Below are 17,259 nucleotides of genomic sequence, written 5' to 3'. Positions count from 1 at the left end.
TGTGACCCAGGTCCTACCCAGCTGAGGTCAACAGGGACCTTCACTGACATGCATCCGTCCCTTTACAGATGACAGTCATCTGATGCCTGTGCTAGGAGTCAGCTGGTTTATAGGCTGCTTTAATCTGATCTCACTTAAATGAATAAATGTTCTTCAAAGCAGTTCCGGGGGGTGGGGTGCCACCAGTTTTTCCAGCCCCACACGTGAAATTTGTCCAGTCTCTGCTTGCAGGGGTAAGGGAGAGGTGCCGCGGCTGCTAACAGCCTCCAGGACCCCCTGTTCCTCCCAGGAGAGCTGCTGTGCCTTTTCTGGAGGATAATTTTTGCGGGTTTTTTTTTTTTTTTTTTTTTTTAATTTGTCTGCTTGGGGTTACCTGATTTGGCTTGGTAAATTCTAAAGAGCACAGATTACGTCTCCTTAGCTTATTCTGTGCGGATGTCGTCACCTGTGGCTTTGAGACGGATATGAAGTGATTACACACCACCACCTCCACATATTCTACTGTCCTCTATTTTTCTATGCTGTCTCCGTTCGCATGAGGTGCTTACGGTCATCTCTGTTGCCATCTGAAGGACAGAAACGAATGCCACTTTAAAGCTTCCTCAGTGCAGATGAAATGGTGATAATAATGCAGACTTTCAGTACTTTCATGGAGAAGTCAAAGACCGTCACAGGCATTACCCCATCCACGTCCACAAGCAGCCCTATCAGAGATAACGAGAGGTCTAAGTGGTATTTTGCAAATGGATGTCAAGGTCACCTGAAGAACTTTTAGCCAAAGCCAGAATATTGCGGTGGGCAGTTCAGCTCTGTTTTGGGGGATGACATTGGCGCCAGCAGCACATAAGGACTTGCCCAGGGTTCTCCCGCCTGCTAGCTGTGCACTGGGATGGAACCCCTGTCAGGGACGGGCACCTTTTTCACAGGCAGTCACAATCCTCACACTTGCATGTGTGTTCAGGAGACAGGCCAGTGGCACACGAGGCAAGGCAGGGCCCCAGGAGTTGAGGGAAGTCGAGCAAAATAAATCAGCTCAGAGCAGCTGCTGGACAGACTAACATTCCCTTCTTTGCACACATTTAAATCTGATACGGAATTTCCATACTGAAAGTCCTGGGTCATTTCTACACAACATCATTCATTTCACCATTAGTAATTAAACAGGCCACATTTTACGGATTTGGACTGTCCTTTTTGTCGTAAAGCAGTTCTGATGCGCTCTTTAACTGCAGGCCCTGTGAGTAGGACACGCTAATGATAAAACACATTAGGGAATTCTTTTTAACAAAGAAAAATAACGTGTTTTAGAAAAGCCTGAACATTTGAAAGTGCTTGGGAAACCTTTTCTAAGTGGCATAATGAGCCTTGGGTCCTCCAAGCTGCGGCATTTTCTCGTAGTCTACTTGTTTTGGGGACAGCAGGCTGAGTGGAGACACGGGCTATGTGGAGACGAAAGAGGAATGGAACATCAGAAGCCATCTAATACCTTCAGCCCTCACCCAAGGGCAAGGTGAGACTTCTGAGGGAGACGAAACAACCACTTTCAAGTAGAATTAGAATAGCCTTTCCTCAGACGCTGGAGTTCAAGAAAGGACTGGTTGTCGGGGTAGAAGGTGACCAGGCCCACCTTGGGAGAAGGCTTCATCCCTTCAGGGTTTGGAGAGAGAACTTTTACCAGAAAACACAGCGGAGGGCTTGCTATCGCAAGGAAGATGTCTGCTAGTATCATTTTTCCAGGCATCAGGCATAATTCGGGTTAATTTTCAGGTTCTCCTGCGTCAGTAAGTGTAAGTAAATGCTGTCCTGTGTGAGCTTCAGCACGGTGACAAGGACGAACTCTGTCCCACGTAACGGTCTGTATGCCTAGCATCCCTGTGTAGTGCCTTCCGAGCAGCCACTAATGCACATACCACAAGCCACATGGCTGCTTCCTAAATTCAGTGCACGTTCTCTTCAGTTCGGGTTTATTTTAATGCACTTCAAATCAAGGAGCATTTCTTGATTTGATTCTTCTAACGGCATTAAAATGAACAAGGAGAAGGCACTTTCCTTCACGGGTTTAGTCTTTTTTCCTAACTTTCCCCCAAACTTTAACATTGAACTTTAATATTTAAAAAAAAAATAACAAAAAAACCTCAAACGTATCAAAAAATTGAAGAGAACAGTAAAATCTGTATACCTTCCATCCAGATTTAGAACTGCTAACATTCTCCTGCATTCGCACGTCTTTCTCTGTGTGTGTATCGTTAATTCAGCCTGCAGTGGGTAGAGAACCAAAGGCAGCGATCTAGGCTAGAATTTGACTTCCGATTGAAAGGATACAGCCAGCACAGAAAAGATGGGCTACGTTCCACAAGGAGGGGAAACATCAAAATTTGTGGTGGGAGTAGGAAGTTCCTGATCTATTAAGGGAGTACAGGTAGCATGGGCTGGCTGGCCAATGGCTTATTTGGGAGAAAGTAGCCATTTGAGGGAAGGCCTTAATGCCAGGCCAAGATACTGGGGGTGGAAGGCCAGGCAGGGAGGAGCAATCAGGTCTCCCTGGTGGTTCTCTCGGGCGGGAATGGTCGGCTCGGCTAGGGAATTTAGAGGAGTGGGGACGACAGGTGATAAACTCGGAGTAAGGAGTTCAGTGAGAAAACCGTGTGGCACACGTCCACGCAGGAGTCTACTTACTAAGTCCCTTGCAGAACACAGGATGTATTCTATTGGTAATTTTGCTAGGTTTGTTTAGATTTTACATTTTTTGTTTTCTTGTCTAGTTTTATTATCTTTACAGCCTTTAACTTAAAGGGCAGAGGACTCAGTCTTTCTTTCTGCTGAGCATATGCCAAGTGTCCAAATGTCTGTTGATCCATTCCTGTCATAAGTTGAAATAATTGGAAATGACTTGATGTGCTCACTTGAATTTACTAGTCCCTTTATAACCAGAGACTCTGAATACATATCTGCAGATGAATCAGTCCGGTGATAAATGTTCCCTGAGAAAACAGATACCTGATTCATAAATATGGTTTCTGCTTCAGTAACCTAGAGCTGCACTGTCCAAGCAATACAGTAGCCACTAGCCCCATGAGGCTGTTAAACACTTATGACTGACTTGTTCGAATTGATGTATGCTATAAATACACAGCAGGTTCAAAGACTTATTATAAAAAAGGGATGTAAATATCTAAGTAATAATTTCTTATATGGATAACGTGTTAAAATGGCAATATTTTAGATATTATATGTTTTATATACATTATTATGTATATATGATTATATGAATATAAAGTGGCCTAGTCCCACCACTTTTCTTCAACAGAGTATCAGAAGTCTTAGCCAAGGCAATTAGACAGGAGCAAGAAATAAAAGGCATCTGAAATGGTGAAGAAGAAGTAAAACTGTCCCTCTTTGCAGATGACATGACACTATATAAAGAAAATCCTAAAAACTATTAAAAGAAAAAGGGTTGCAGCTAATAAAAGAATTCAGTAAAGTTGCAGGATACAAAATTAACATAGAAAAATCTGTTGGATTTCTATACACTAACAGCAAACCATCAGAGAATTTTTTTAAACCCCATTTACAATTGCATCAAAAAGAATACATGTAAAAAATTTAATGGAGATAAAAGACCTATACACTAAAAATGATAATATTTTTGATGAAAGAAATTGAAAAAGACACAAATGGAAAGATATGTCATGCTCATGGATTGGAAGAATTAACAATGTCCATATAACCCAAAGCAATCTATATAGATCAGTGCAATCCCTACCAAAATTCCAAAGGCATCTTTCACAAAAAATAGAACAATCCTAAAATCTGTATGAAACCACAGAAAACTCCGAACAGCCATGGCAATCTTGATAAAGAACAACACACCTGAAGGCATCATGTTTTCTGATTTCAACCTGTATCACAAAGCTCCACTAATTAAACACCGTGTTGTTGGCATAAAAACAGGCCAGTGGAACCAGAGAGCCCAGAAATGAACCTGCGCATATATGGTCAATTAGATTATGAAAAAGGAGCCAAGAATATACAAAGAGAAGACAGGTGATCGATCCTCAGTATATACATATATTGAATCATGACGTAGTATATCTGAAACTAATGTTATATGTCAATTATATCTCAACAAAAATAACCCGTGTGTTTATATATAAATATTTTATCTGTTTCTACTTTTTTAATGTGGCTTCTGGAAAATTAAAAGTTAGATATTTGGATCACATAATTCTGTTCAACAGGGCTGATAGAGATAATTGGATGTCTTTCTATACAGATGCTCTCCAGCTTGTATTTTTTTTTTAAGATCCCAGTAAATATACATGGAAGGCAGGTTTTTCCAGCTCTACACTGGGGCTAGTTTGAGTTTCTGCCTTAAAGGAAAGAACCCTAAGTATAAATGCCATTTTATAGGAAACAACTTTAAAATACGAATTCGGGAAAGATATTAGTATTAGGAAAGGGTAAATTAAAATCCAAAGTTTGCCTAACATGCCTGTCTGTAAATATCTCTTTTAAATCTGTAGTTCAAATCATTAAAATAGTAAAGACCGATGCTAGTGAACTGATTTCAGAGGCAGTATCATTCGCTTTTTCTGCTGATGAAATCTGTTGTATTTTCTTAATATAGCATTTCTTCGAATCAGCTAAGCATCTCCAGAGAGTAAATGATGAAGGCAGAGCATACAGCGGTGCCATCACGTCTGAGATAGTCAGTGATAATGTCCAGTACATCTAACTGCACTCCCAGAACTTGACGTAATGTGCCAGAATGGTGGGGAACCTCAAGATCCATCGTGTGGCGTTCATCACACTTTGTCTGCGGGCATATATGGCCGTCATTTAAGGCTTAGCGTGGCTTCCACCCTTTCATGGCATCGCCCACCTACTCTAGTCCGCCGGGCTGCCGACAGCTCCCTACCTCGGGGAAAACAAGAGCAGCCTCAATTCGCTTTTAAAAGCTCTTCAAAGAATTGCCTTAACCTCCCTTGGTGACATGTGTCTAACCACTGTCATTATCATCACAGCCTATGGACTTAACCTTTGAACTTCATTTTCCTCATCTGTACACTGAAAACCTGCTGTCCCTCGAGCACGTGGTGCTTGCAAGTGCTCAGGTGGTGAGAGCGCCTCGATCCCAAGTGTCGCCTCTTTGCACGGCATCTCCCGGGCAAAGCTCATTCTCCCTTCTCTGACTCACTCATTTTCTTTAAGAAATGTTGGCATTATCTTTTTTATAATTCACTTACTCATTCCTACAAGATAACCACTGTCGGCAGCCAGGACATGCTCGCAGCCTGTGTGGGTGCGTGCGACACCGCCCACACCCCAGGACTCAGCGGCTGCTTGCATGTGCAGCCCACCCTGGCCCCAGCCTCACCGGCCCCCGCCCCATGCTTCTGTCCGCTCTGCTGGGCTTGACTGTATACATACCCGTGTCTAGCTCTATCTAGTGTCCCACAAAGAAGATAACACAGTAAATACCTATGAAAACAAATGATTTACCAGCCCGGCAGAGTTGATCTCATCATAAACCTGCTCAGTTGGCTACAAACTAATCACTTGAAGTAAGGCATTTGCTGGTCGTTCAAATCATGGCAACCTCTCTCTTTCGTTTCAAAAGATTACTAATGTGGAGAAAGGACACGTTGACCTACTTCATTGACAGAAACAAGCAAAGAAGTTGAAAATTTCTTTAATACTTATCACGTGTTGGGTTTTTGGCTAGGTAATTCACACGGCTTCTCTGTGAAGAAGATATTCTTATCCACATGTTACAGATGAGAAAACTGAGATCACAGAGCAAGTCAATGGTAGAGCCAATGTCTGAACCTAGGCCTGACTGACTAACCTCACACGACGGGGTTTGTACTTTTTTTGACAGGGAGATGCCTCCTCTGTCAAAGTATCTGAGCAGAACAGTCACCCAGGAGCAGAGGGAGCAAATCCTTCCCACTCCTGCTTCCCAGTGCTTTAAAGCATCCAAAGACTCCCCTCATGTTCTTTTGCACCGTCCGTCAGCTTGAAGGAGCCACAGCCCCGCTGAGTCGGTTTGCAGGGGGAGGGCAGGCAAGACACCAGGACAAAGGGCCCTACTTAGCCTCCTATGACGCAAGAAGGGTTGAATAATTTAAGTTCCACCACTTTGCCAGCTTCTACTGTATAGTCCTCAGTCTTTCCAGCTTTAGACAAAAGCTGGTAGGATGTCATCAAAAGCAACAGAGTATTAAGTGCCTACCTCTCATCCTTACCTTTGGGAAAGGAAACAGTTTGAGATAATGGATGAAAATTCTAAAATCTACGTTAATGTTATTCTTATTTTTAAGTACTTCTATTTCTCTCTAAAACCTGAAAACCCAAAAGTGAGGCTGTGCTTCTGTCTTCTCTAACATACCAAGTATCACATTTCACTGGAACAGGAGCGTAACCAGCACTCGTCGGCCAGTGTTGTTGTTACGCCACAGCTGCCCTTCAAGCAACTGATGAGAGCCATTCCGACAAAGCAAGCAATTTTAGGTCATGTTTATCACATGTGAGATGGTTTCCTGTCATCTTACACAAAGCTGTAACTTTTATTCTTGTCTCTAGTTAAAACAGGACTTGATCTGAACGACTGGTTATCTTAGAATGATGGTTAATTCTACTCTCTGCAAACAAAGGGGCTGGGGCCGACATCTCTATCGGCTAAATGCTGAATTGAGCCTAAGTGTTATGCGAGCCAAGGTTTTGGACAAGTTCTCTGGGGTAGATTTTGAGAGACCGATGGCATCGAGGGGGCAACACAGGTCATTCGGTCATTCCCGACTTCGGTTCACAAGAAACCAACGGTCACCCACAGAGGAGACACCAGTGTAAAAACCCGAGAACACGGGGGTGAGCCTCAAGCACAAAGACCAAGACGGGCTGCACCCGAAGGGCAAGAAGAGTGGCCATGCCAACCACGCCACTCCTTGCCCAGGCCAGCACAGCCCTGCTCCAAGAAGACCCCTAGTTTCTCCAGTAGGGAAGTGGGTCCCTTCTCGAGAGACCCAAACTCAGGTCTTACCTCAAGAGGGAATCGTTTGTGCGGCCTGGGCATTGGGGAGGAGATGGTGATGGCAAAGGGGAACCGTTTATAGCAGCCCCTTTGGATCCTGGAAGACCGAGTTTCCCCTCCTAGCAGCATTCGAGTAGAAACCTCAGCCAATGGTTTTGCTTACCTGCAGAGTCAAGATTGTAGCCCAGTCTGACCAGGAACTTGGTGGAGCACTGATCCGTCCTGATATGGGGCCAGAGAGCATGAGCCGTACCAGCCTTGGAACCAGTTCAGACGCTCTGCTTGGGCAGGACAGCTAATTCATAGGGTTTCCTGCTGCTGAGTGTAGCTCCCAGTGCAAGAAGCCTGGCCTGAGCCGCTGCAAAACTATTTAGCCCAGCAGCACTCAAGCTGCCTATAAGCAGAAACAGAAAGGTAACCCCATGGCCAGGGAGCTTGGTACAGAATTCTGCCTGATTGGATCTCCAAACAAGAGACTTACAGGTTCTGGGACCTATTCTATGGCCCCAACCAACTCGGGAAACTAATCTATAGTCCTACTTTTCTCCCTACCTAACAGGACATCCAGCCATAGCTCCCAGGAATGTGCACAGCCCATCCTGTAATCCCAGTTAAGCAGCACTTGCGGGGAGAGCCTAGCCAGCGGCCCTTCCCACCTGCAGAGCCAAGACCAGGGCTCGTTTGGCCTGCAGAAAAGAGCCTTGCCAGCCTCAGGGCATCTACAGCAAACCCCCTAAGCAGGAAAACTAATTTGTAGCCCTGACCACTGCTGAACACAGCCTTCTGCCCACCCACCCAGGGCACCTAACCAAAGCACAGGGGAAGACTGGTCATCCATCCTGCAGCCCTGCTTCCAATGGCACGTGAGCCAAGCACATAGCCAGTGGCTCTCACCATCTGCAGAGCAGAGCTGGCAATCCCATCTGGCCAGAGATGGTACACAGTCCTGCCTGATTTGAGTCCCCAAACAACAAGCCATTATGGCGTTAGCCCCTGTTCTGCTGCCCTGCCCAACCAGGAAAGCTGATTTTATAACCATGCCTGTTCCTGAGAATAGCAGTTAGTAGTCCTAACTGCCTAGGAAGCCTGACCAACAGATCCACACAACTGTGGCGCCCAACCTCCAGTCGCACAGGCAGGGAACACAGCCAGCACGCAGAACATTCTTCAGGATCCTATGTTAGGCCACAAAACAAGTCTTAGCAAATTCAAGAAAAATGAAATACCAGTTTTCCTCTCTGTCCACAGTGGTATGAAACTAAAGATCACTAGCACGAGGAAAACTGGAAAATTCATGAACACATGGAACTTAAATATTCTCTTGAACAACCAATGGGTGGAAGAGGAATTTAAAAAGTATCTTGAAACCCAATATACCAAACCTTACAGGATACAACAAAAGCAGTTCTAGAGTGAAGTTCATAGCTATCATGCAAACATTAAGAAAATAGATTTGGGGACTCCTGGGTGGCTCAGATGCTTAAGCATCTGCCTTTGGCTTAGGTCATGATCTCCAGGTCCTGGGATCCAGCTCCGCATCAGGCTCCCAACTCAGCGGGGAGTCTGCTTCTCCCTCTCCCTGTGCTCTGTCTGTCTCTCTCTCTCTCTCTCAAATGAATATATCTTTTTTAAAATTTTTAAAAAATTATAAAAAGGAAAATAGATTTCAGATAACCAGCTTTACACCTTTGGGTCTTGAAAAGGAAGAACAAACTAAGCTCAAAGTTTGCAGAGGAAGAAAAGATTGGAATGGAAACAAAGATTAGAAAATGAAATACAGAAAAGGAAAACTTTTTTTAAAAAAACTAAGTTGTTTCTATGAAAAGATAAAATTGACATCTTTATATAGTCTAACGAACGTGAGAGGATTCAAATCAACAAAATTTATAAACAAAAAAGATTCCAACTAAACCACCAAAATACAAAAGATTATATGAAAACTACACCAACAAACTAGACAACTGCAAAGAAATGGAAAAATTCATACAAACATATACCCGACCAAGACTGAGTTAGGAAAAAATAGAAAATCTGAACAGATGAATGAGCTTGAATCAGTAATGAAATATCTCCCAATGAATGAAAGCCCAGGACCAGGTAGCTTCACCGGTGCATTTTACCAAACATTTAAAGAATTAGTGCCAATCCTTTTCAAACTTGAGGTGGTAGAAACACTTCCAGTTCCTTTTATGAGGCCAACATTATCCTGATACAAAAGCCAGATAAGGATACTACAAGAAGACTACTGGCCAATAACCTTGACACATACAGATGCAAAAATTTTCAACGAAATTACTAGCAAATTGAACTCAACAGCACATTAGAAGGCTTATTCACCATAATCAATGGTATTTATCTCTGGGATCTGAGGATGGTTCAACATACACAAGTCAATAAACATGATACATCACACTAATAGAAAAATAATGATCATTTTGACAGGTGCGTTTGACAAAATTTTTTTGACAAAAATTTTTTGACAGAAAAAGCGTTTGACAAAATTCAACATCCATTCATGATAAAGTCAACATCCATTCATGATAACAAATGTATAGAAAGAACATGCCTCCATATAGTAAAGGCTATATATGGCAAACCCACACCTAACATCATACTTAATGGTGAAAGTTTGAAAGCCTTTCCTGTAAGGTCAGGAAGAAGACAAGGGTGCCAGCTTTTACCACTCCTATTTAACACAGTACTGGAAATCATAGCCAGAGTAGTTAGGCAAAATAAAAGGCATCAGAATTAGAAAAGAAGAAATAAAACTATTTGCAGATGATATGATTTTATATACAGAAAATCCTAACAGCTGTACCAAAACAAACAGATCAACAATTCAGCAAAGGTACAGGTTACAAAATTAACATACAAAAATCAATGGTGTTTCTGTATACTAACAATGAGTTATCTGAAAAAGATGGAAATGATCCCACTTATAATAGCATCAAAAGCAATAAAATACTTAGTAAATTTACTCAAAGAGGTCAAAGATCTCTACACTGAAAACTATAAGACATTAACGAAAGAAATCAAGTAAGACACAAATGGAAAGATATTCCACGTTCATGGATTGGAAGAATATTGTTAAACTGTCCATACTTTCCAAAACCATCTATACATTTACTACAATTCCTATCAAGGTTCCAATGGCATATTTTACAAAAGTTAAAAAAAAAAAAATCCTAAAATTTGTATGGAACTACAGAAGACCCTGAATAGCTAAATAATCTTGAGGAAAAAACAAAGTTGGAGGCATCTCAATTCCTGACCTCAAACTGTATAATAATGCTGTAGTAATCAAAACAGTATGTTACTGGCATAAAAAAAATATACATGAACCAATGGAACATAATCCAGAGTTCAGAATAAATCCCCCACCTATACAATCAACTAATACTTGCTAAGGGAGGGCGCCTGGGTGGCTCAGTTGGTTGAGCAACTGCCTTTGGCTCAGGTCATGATCCCGGACTTCCAGAATCGAGTCCTGCATCAGGCTCCCAGCTCCTTGGGGAGTCTGCTTGCTGCTCTCTCTCACTCATTCTCTCTCAGATAAATAAAATCTTAAAAAAAAAAAAAAAAAAAACTTGCTAAGGGATCCAAGAACACTCAATTGAGAAAAGACTATCTCTTCAATAAGCAATACTGAGAAAATGGAGTTTTCATATGTGAGAGAATGAAACTAGACTCCTCTTGAACCACTCACAAAAATTAACTCAAATAGGGGCACCTGGGTGGCTCAGTGGGTTAAAGCCTCTGCCTCTGATCCCAGGGTCCTGGGATCGAGCCCCGCATCGGGCTCTCTGCTCAGCAGGGAGCCTGCTTCCTCCCACCCCTCTCTGCCTGCCTCTCTGCCTACTTGTGATCTCTGTCAAATAAATAAATAAAATCTTTAAAAATAATTAACTCAAATAGAATAAAGACTTAAACATGAAACCTGAAGACATGAAAATCCTAGAAAATAACCTAGGGGAAAAGTTGTCTTGACACAGGTCTTGGCAATGATGTTTTGATAAGACAGCTAAAGCACAAGCAACAAATTAAAAAATAAATAAGTGCGACTCTATCAAACAAAAACGTCCACACAACAAAAGAAGCAATCAACAAAAAGAAAAGACAACCTATATGTGAAAAGGAGAAAAAAATATTTGCAAGCTGTATATCTGATAAGGAGTTAATATTGAAAAAATATAAAGAACTCCTAAAATTCATGAGCAAAAAAAGAAAAAAAGCAAATAATCCAGTTGAAAAATGGCCAAAGTACCCGAACAGACGTTTTTCAAAAAAAGATATTCAAATGACCAACAGGTGCCTGAAAAGGCACTCAGCATCGCTCATCGCTAGAGAAACGCAACTCAAAACCACAACAAGCTGTCGCCTTACACCTCGTAGAATAGCTGTCCTCCAAAAGACAAAAACAACACAGGCTGGCACAGTCTTAGAGAAAAGAGAACCTGGGTATGCTGCTGATGGGAATATAAGTTGGTATAGCCACTTTGGAACAGACTATGGAGATTCCCCAAAAATTAAAACTAGAACCACCCTACGACCCCGCAGTTGCACTTCTGGGACCATCTGAAGAAAACGAGGACACATGTTGCCGAGAAGTGGCGCACCGTGTTCTCTAGCAGCGTTATTCACAAGAGCCAAGAAAGGGAAACAACCTCGTGTCCATCAGTAGATGAAAGGATAAAGAAGTGTGCGCACACACACACACACACACACACACACACTGGAATATGATTCTGCCATAAATCCTGCCATTTGCAGCAACACGATTAGACTTTGAGGTCAGTATGTTACCTGCAGTGAGTCAGACAGAGGAAGACAAATACTGTGTGATCTCACTGATACGAGGAATCTAAAGCCTCACAGAAAACCTGCTACTTTGTAGCCAGGGGCACAGTGGTGGGGGGGAAGTAAGGGAAGGGGGTACAGACTTCTGGTTCTAAGAGCGGGCAGTACTGGGCATATAGTGTACACGATCAATGTAGCCAGCAGTGCCGTAGGGAATGTTTGAAGGTTGGCAAGAGTAGATTCTAAAAGTTCTCATCACAAGGGGAAAAAGTTGCAATACACGTTAACTAAATTTATGTGATAACCGTTTGCTAGTACATAGATATGTCAAGTCATTAAGCTGTGTGCATCAATATATTGCATTAGAACTGGAAGAAAATAATTTGTTTTCCCATCTGTGCGGAGTTGTCTCTCTGCCAGTCTTGTCATTTTACTTTACGATTGACCCTCCAACATTTGGGGTAGAGAGAGTTCAATCATAATGCCAACTATTTTCCTAAAAAAAAAAAAAAAACTTTTTTTTTCTTATATGAGGACTTTACTGTTTGCTTGAAAAGCATGATTCTTTGACTGAAAGGAATATACTCCAAGATAACTGCAGTGAGACAGTAAGTTAAAATTCATGATTTTGTATTTTAGCTTATTCATCTTAGTTTTCTATCATTTTGTTGTAATCTCCATAAAGTTGGGAGATTTGCAAATGTATTTAATTGTAACCCTCCTTTAATTCTGGTTGTACTGCTACACACTGAATGTGTCCCCTAAAAGTCTTAATGTGGCAGCCATAAGCCCCAGGGTGGTGGTGTCTGGAGGTTGGGTCTTTGGGCGGTGACTAGAGTTGAATCAGGTGATGAGGAGGGACTCTCGCGAGAGGAAAACTGTGTTTATTCTTTCCCCACTAAGTATTGTCAGGGAAACGCAGAGAGAGAGAGAGAGACACTTAGATATATATCTGTCTCCTAAGGGTCTAGTCCCAATAATCCAAAATTGATAGTCTACCTACGGAAAAGCAGAAAGGAATTTATATGCAACTACAAACTAGAGAAATAATTTCGTGCTCTTGTCCTTTGAGCCTATGTAAAGCCAGGATTGCAATCAGCTTGCAGAATCTTAAAATGCGTGTGTCAAACCCAGGTGGTTGTGCGTACGTGTCCTGTTCTCCACTGGGAAGGTGGCAGGCCCACTAGAGCATCCAGAATGGTCTTTATGAATAGATGGTTTGCAGCGCTCACACTGTTGCCGGGAGAGCCAAGGCCTCTTTCTCCCAGAGATCCCAGATAGACTTTGTCCTGAATCCACGACCGCCACCTAACCCACTATCCATATAATCGTGTCTAGTTTTGTGAATCTGTGTGCCTATTCGTATAATTTGGAAACTGCATCTCAAAGAAGTTCCAAATTATTGAAGAGCCAAGAGCTTCTGATGCTGAATTATATATCAGGGTAATATGCGCCTGAGGTGCACTCCGTATTCTTGTATGGTTTTACCTTATAACTTGATGTTTGCATTAGTAAAGGCGCTGACAACTCTGAAAAGTAAGTACTTTGAGTTTTAATAAGTAAACTGTGTTAACTGGTGATTACTAATTACCATTGTCCTGTAATGCTATCTCTGAATTTTTTAAATTGCTTTTTCAAGATTTCCTTGGAAAGATAACAGGCTCCCCCTAGTGGGAAGTGAGCATTATAATGAGTTATTCCCCCAGTAAGTGTAACTTCAGAGTTAGACTTGGTAATGGAAAAGGACTCCTTTTTTTTTTTTTGTCTTTGAATTTTAACCACGAGAATAATATTGGTTATCATGGAATGTGTATAGAACAGTCCTGAGTTTGCCATCATGTTGAGGAACTGCTCCTACGTAATAAAGAAAGAAAGTGAAGTTACGTCAGCTTAATGCCTCAATGCCTCGCATTCGCTCCAGCTAACCTGTTGGACTATCGACGTACATGGAATTAGAATTTACTTACCAATTACATATATATCACTTAACGCCTAACCTTTTACTTTGATATTTGATAATTAAGTAGTTAGAAGATTATCTCTCATTCTGGGCCTCATTTTTACAGCTGGGCTTATGGCTTCCTCAAGATTTCACAGTTGGAAGTTGGCTTCGACCTTTGAGTTCCTATTAATTTTACAGAAAGCAAGCCTTGCTCATTTTGGCTTTTCTTAATTTATGAGAAAAATATAACCAAAATCCCATGCTTTTGTGGAAGTAATTAGCTTTCCGCCCCATATCATTCAGACTTGAAGCTAAAACTGTATCTTCGTAGAATTTAATAACTTATGTAAAATGTTAATTCTCAATCATCAAGAAAAGTTATTACTGCACCCAGGCAGGGAAGTAAGTAGCACATTACAAAATGGGTTTTGATTTTACAATTGGTAATGAAACAAAAATTTAAAAATTTAATGAAATTTTGTCCGAGAATGGCATATATCCCAGAATAGTTAACAGCCAAGAACTAACTCCCGGAAGAGCAGTTATGGCAAATTATGGAAACTTTCAGTTTTGAAATCCTATAAGCTCTGTTTCACGTATTCCACATCTTATATAGCTTATGTCAAAGCACAGGCTTCCCTGCTTTTTGCTAACCGTTGACAAAGTTCTTCCACGCTGGAGAAAGGTTGTCTCTCACTAATAAACATTTTGTTTTATCGTTTTCTTATAGCGAACAACATGCTTGGCTTTGGAACACTGGTCAGTACTTCCAATACCTATGATGGGTCTGGTGTCGTGACCATAGAGACGGACCACCCGCTCCTCTGGACCATGGCCATCAAAACCTAACCCAGCAAGTGGTATCTATGGCCGGGCCTCGGATTTACTCATTTGCTGCTGACTTACTGCTCCACAAGAGTTCACCTTGGTTTACAGAAATTTAAACCTCTCCATGGGATGCCCCCTAGTTTTAAAGATGTTAATGTTTCAGGAACCCCAGGTACCATAAATGACAGATCTCAATTCTACAGTGAGGGAGAAAAATTATTTTTGAAAAAAGTACATAAGCTCCATTACATTCACTTGGAAAACCAAAGTGGGTCATTCCGCTACAAAATTCAGGACCGATTATTAGCATTCCATTTCTCCTAGGGAATTGTTTTTAATTTTGAAGCGGAGACTGTTCTCTGTTGAGCGTCTCTGGTGTCCAACACATCAGCTGCCTCCTGCCCATCCTTAAATCCTTACCCCGAAGGCTCTGTCTAGTGTTTATGAGCGCTGGAGTCCTCTGTGTAACATGGGGAAAAGTTCCTTTGGGACTGGGCTGTTAGGACGGCACCATTTCGCCCTGGCCTTATTACTGTCTTTGGTATTAACTTTTAAAATAAATCAAGAGTCACTGACCTAATTGTTAAATTTGAAAACAGGCAGTTAGGACAGCTGTAGGTGCCGAGAGAAACGGCATGAAGGGTGCGTGACAGTTCACAGAGGGCCCCCGGCACTTCACCCCCCCTCGGCTCTGAGGTGAGAGCAGTAGGCTCCAGTGGAGCGACAGGTGCAAACTGCCCTCATCCGAGTCACAACCGAGGCCGGGGATGCTGTGCAGAGGAAACTCCTGCATGGAAACGGAATGGTTTCTGACATACTGAGACTGAAAAAGCAGAGGTGCACAAACCCCAAGTTAATGCAGAGGGCCGGGAAAGGAGCGTGCCACCAAGTAGAAGAAGCTGGGTCTGCAGGCCGAGCTCCTGTCCCCCTGCGGCCGTTCACCCTGGGAGGGGAGGGCGGGTGGCGCCGAGCTTCCCTCTCCCGCCTGCAGCTTCTCGCGCTGCACCTGCCAGTGCACCTGCCAGTGACCGGGCAGAGAAGGCTCCGCGTCGCCGGCCCGGCCGTTCAGTCCACCTGGGCCACCGAGAGGCGCCCTCGCTTCGTGTTTAATGAGCCCCTCGGCTCCCTTCTTGCCCTCCCCAGCGGCGCCGGAGAGCCGCGGCGCGAGAAGCCACCCGCGAGGTTTTGCGAACGCGCATCCCCGTCTGCTCTTGGGGACCCGCAGCTCTGTCCACCCGGTGCTGCGACGAAGCAGGCGGCGGATCCTCCGCGCGGTCGCGACCGGGTCCCTCCAGAGGGCGGTTGTAACGACGACGCGAGCGCAGGAGACGGGAACCCGATGTTAAATAAAAATAGTGACCAACCCGTGTGCGTGTCTGTGGTCCGTTCTTAAGAAAACAGCCCATTTTCTCAACTGTATTTCATGGTCACCCATCTCTCATAACCAACAGGAAAACAACGGCCCGAAGGGTGGCTACCGGCGACCGCAGCGGACGCCCCGATCGGGAGCCCCCGGGGTCCTCTGGCTCCGACCGCAGGGAGGGCGCGCGCTCCCACGGGTGCTGCCTGCGCCCGCCCCGGACTCGCTGCCGCGCACGGAGAGAGGGAGGGGATAGAGCACCCTTGGGACACAGGCGGATCGCTTTGGAAGAGATCTAAAAGCTGGAGAAAAAAGGAAGGAACTGCCATAGGAGAGAAAGTGAAGAAAGCCCGTGGGGCAGGAGCCTCGGGGGAGCAGGAAAAAGCGCGGGACGCAGCCCAGATGAGCCGCCCAGGCCCCGCGCCCCGTGCCCGGTGCCCCGCGGCGTGCAAGGCCCCACTGCAGACCCCGCACGTTCTGCACCAGACGCGCGGCCCGGAGCTGCTCGGCCCACCTTCCCGTTCACCGCAGGCACAAGGGCAAAGAAGCCAGGGCCAAGGTCACTCGAGGTCCTTTAACGAAGAACCTCCAGGGGAAGAACTTAGTACCGAGGACCTCCGAGCAACAGCTACCCCAGAAGCAGCTGGGAAGGAGCGGAGGGCGGTGGGTGACGCGCGGCACGCGACAGTCGTTAGGACTTTCCATGTCACCTGGAAGCCGAGGCGCAACCATTACCTCTTCATCACCAGAACGGACTCCCAGCACATGAAAGAAATGACTACTGTTTTAAAAATTTACCACAAAATCATGCGTGTCCCATTTCTCCAGAAAACCTTACCCCCGTTACTAAGTTGGATACTTAGCAAAAGGAATAGAGTCTCTGAAGCGCAGTAAGCGCGAGGCCCGCACTCCCCGACTCGGTATCACGCGGGAGCCACAGACTGTTCCAGCAAAGGGCGCCCCCCCCCCCCCCCCAGCGCCGGGCTACTGAACAATTGGGTGTCTGACCCCATTCCATTCCTTAAAGCTACTGAAGTGCTATTTTCCTTTTTTGTGTTTTCTCGCCACATCATCTAAACACGTATCTGTTACGTTTTTTCTAACAGCAGAAGTCTGTAGAAGGTGAGATCCCAGGGCCCCAGGCAGCCCCCTTCCCACGCTCCTGCTCAGTGTGGATCCCCAGTGTGGATCAGTGTGGATCCTGGCCTCCAGCTCATGGCCGTGAAGGACACGGGAGCTGGGCCTGCTGGCCAGGTGACCTGTGTTCCTTGGCCCCTTCAACTTCAATCTGTTTTGTCT

At 44.1% G+C, this 17,259-nt stretch overlaps 1 protein-coding gene across 2 annotated transcripts in view; it reads left to right on the top strand.

The window, feature by feature from the left end:
• Positions 1 to 15,965, top strand: part of TPK1 (thiamin pyrophosphokinase 1) — a 351,662-nt gene extending 335,697 nt beyond the window's left edge. For both annotated transcript variants that reach the window (XM_059172147.1, XM_059172146.1), the window contains exon 9: positions 14,503 to 15,965. In XM_059172147.1, the coding sequence (XP_059028130.1) occupies positions 14,503 to 14,621 (119 nt within the window). In that variant the 3' untranslated portion in view covers positions 14,622 to 15,965. The remainder of the gene's footprint in view (positions 1 to 14,502) is intronic.
• The last annotated feature ends 1,294 nt before the right edge of the window (positions 15,966 to 17,259 follow it).

The sequence above is a fragment of the Mustela lutreola genome, chromosome 4 (genome assembly GCF_030435805.1).
Source record: "Mustela lutreola isolate mMusLut2 chromosome 4, mMusLut2.pri, whole genome shotgun sequence".
In the NCBI taxonomy this organism is placed as follows: Eukaryota; Metazoa; Chordata; class Mammalia; order Carnivora; family Mustelidae; genus Mustela; species Mustela lutreola.
This window is presented reverse-complemented; position numbering and strand designations above follow the sequence as displayed.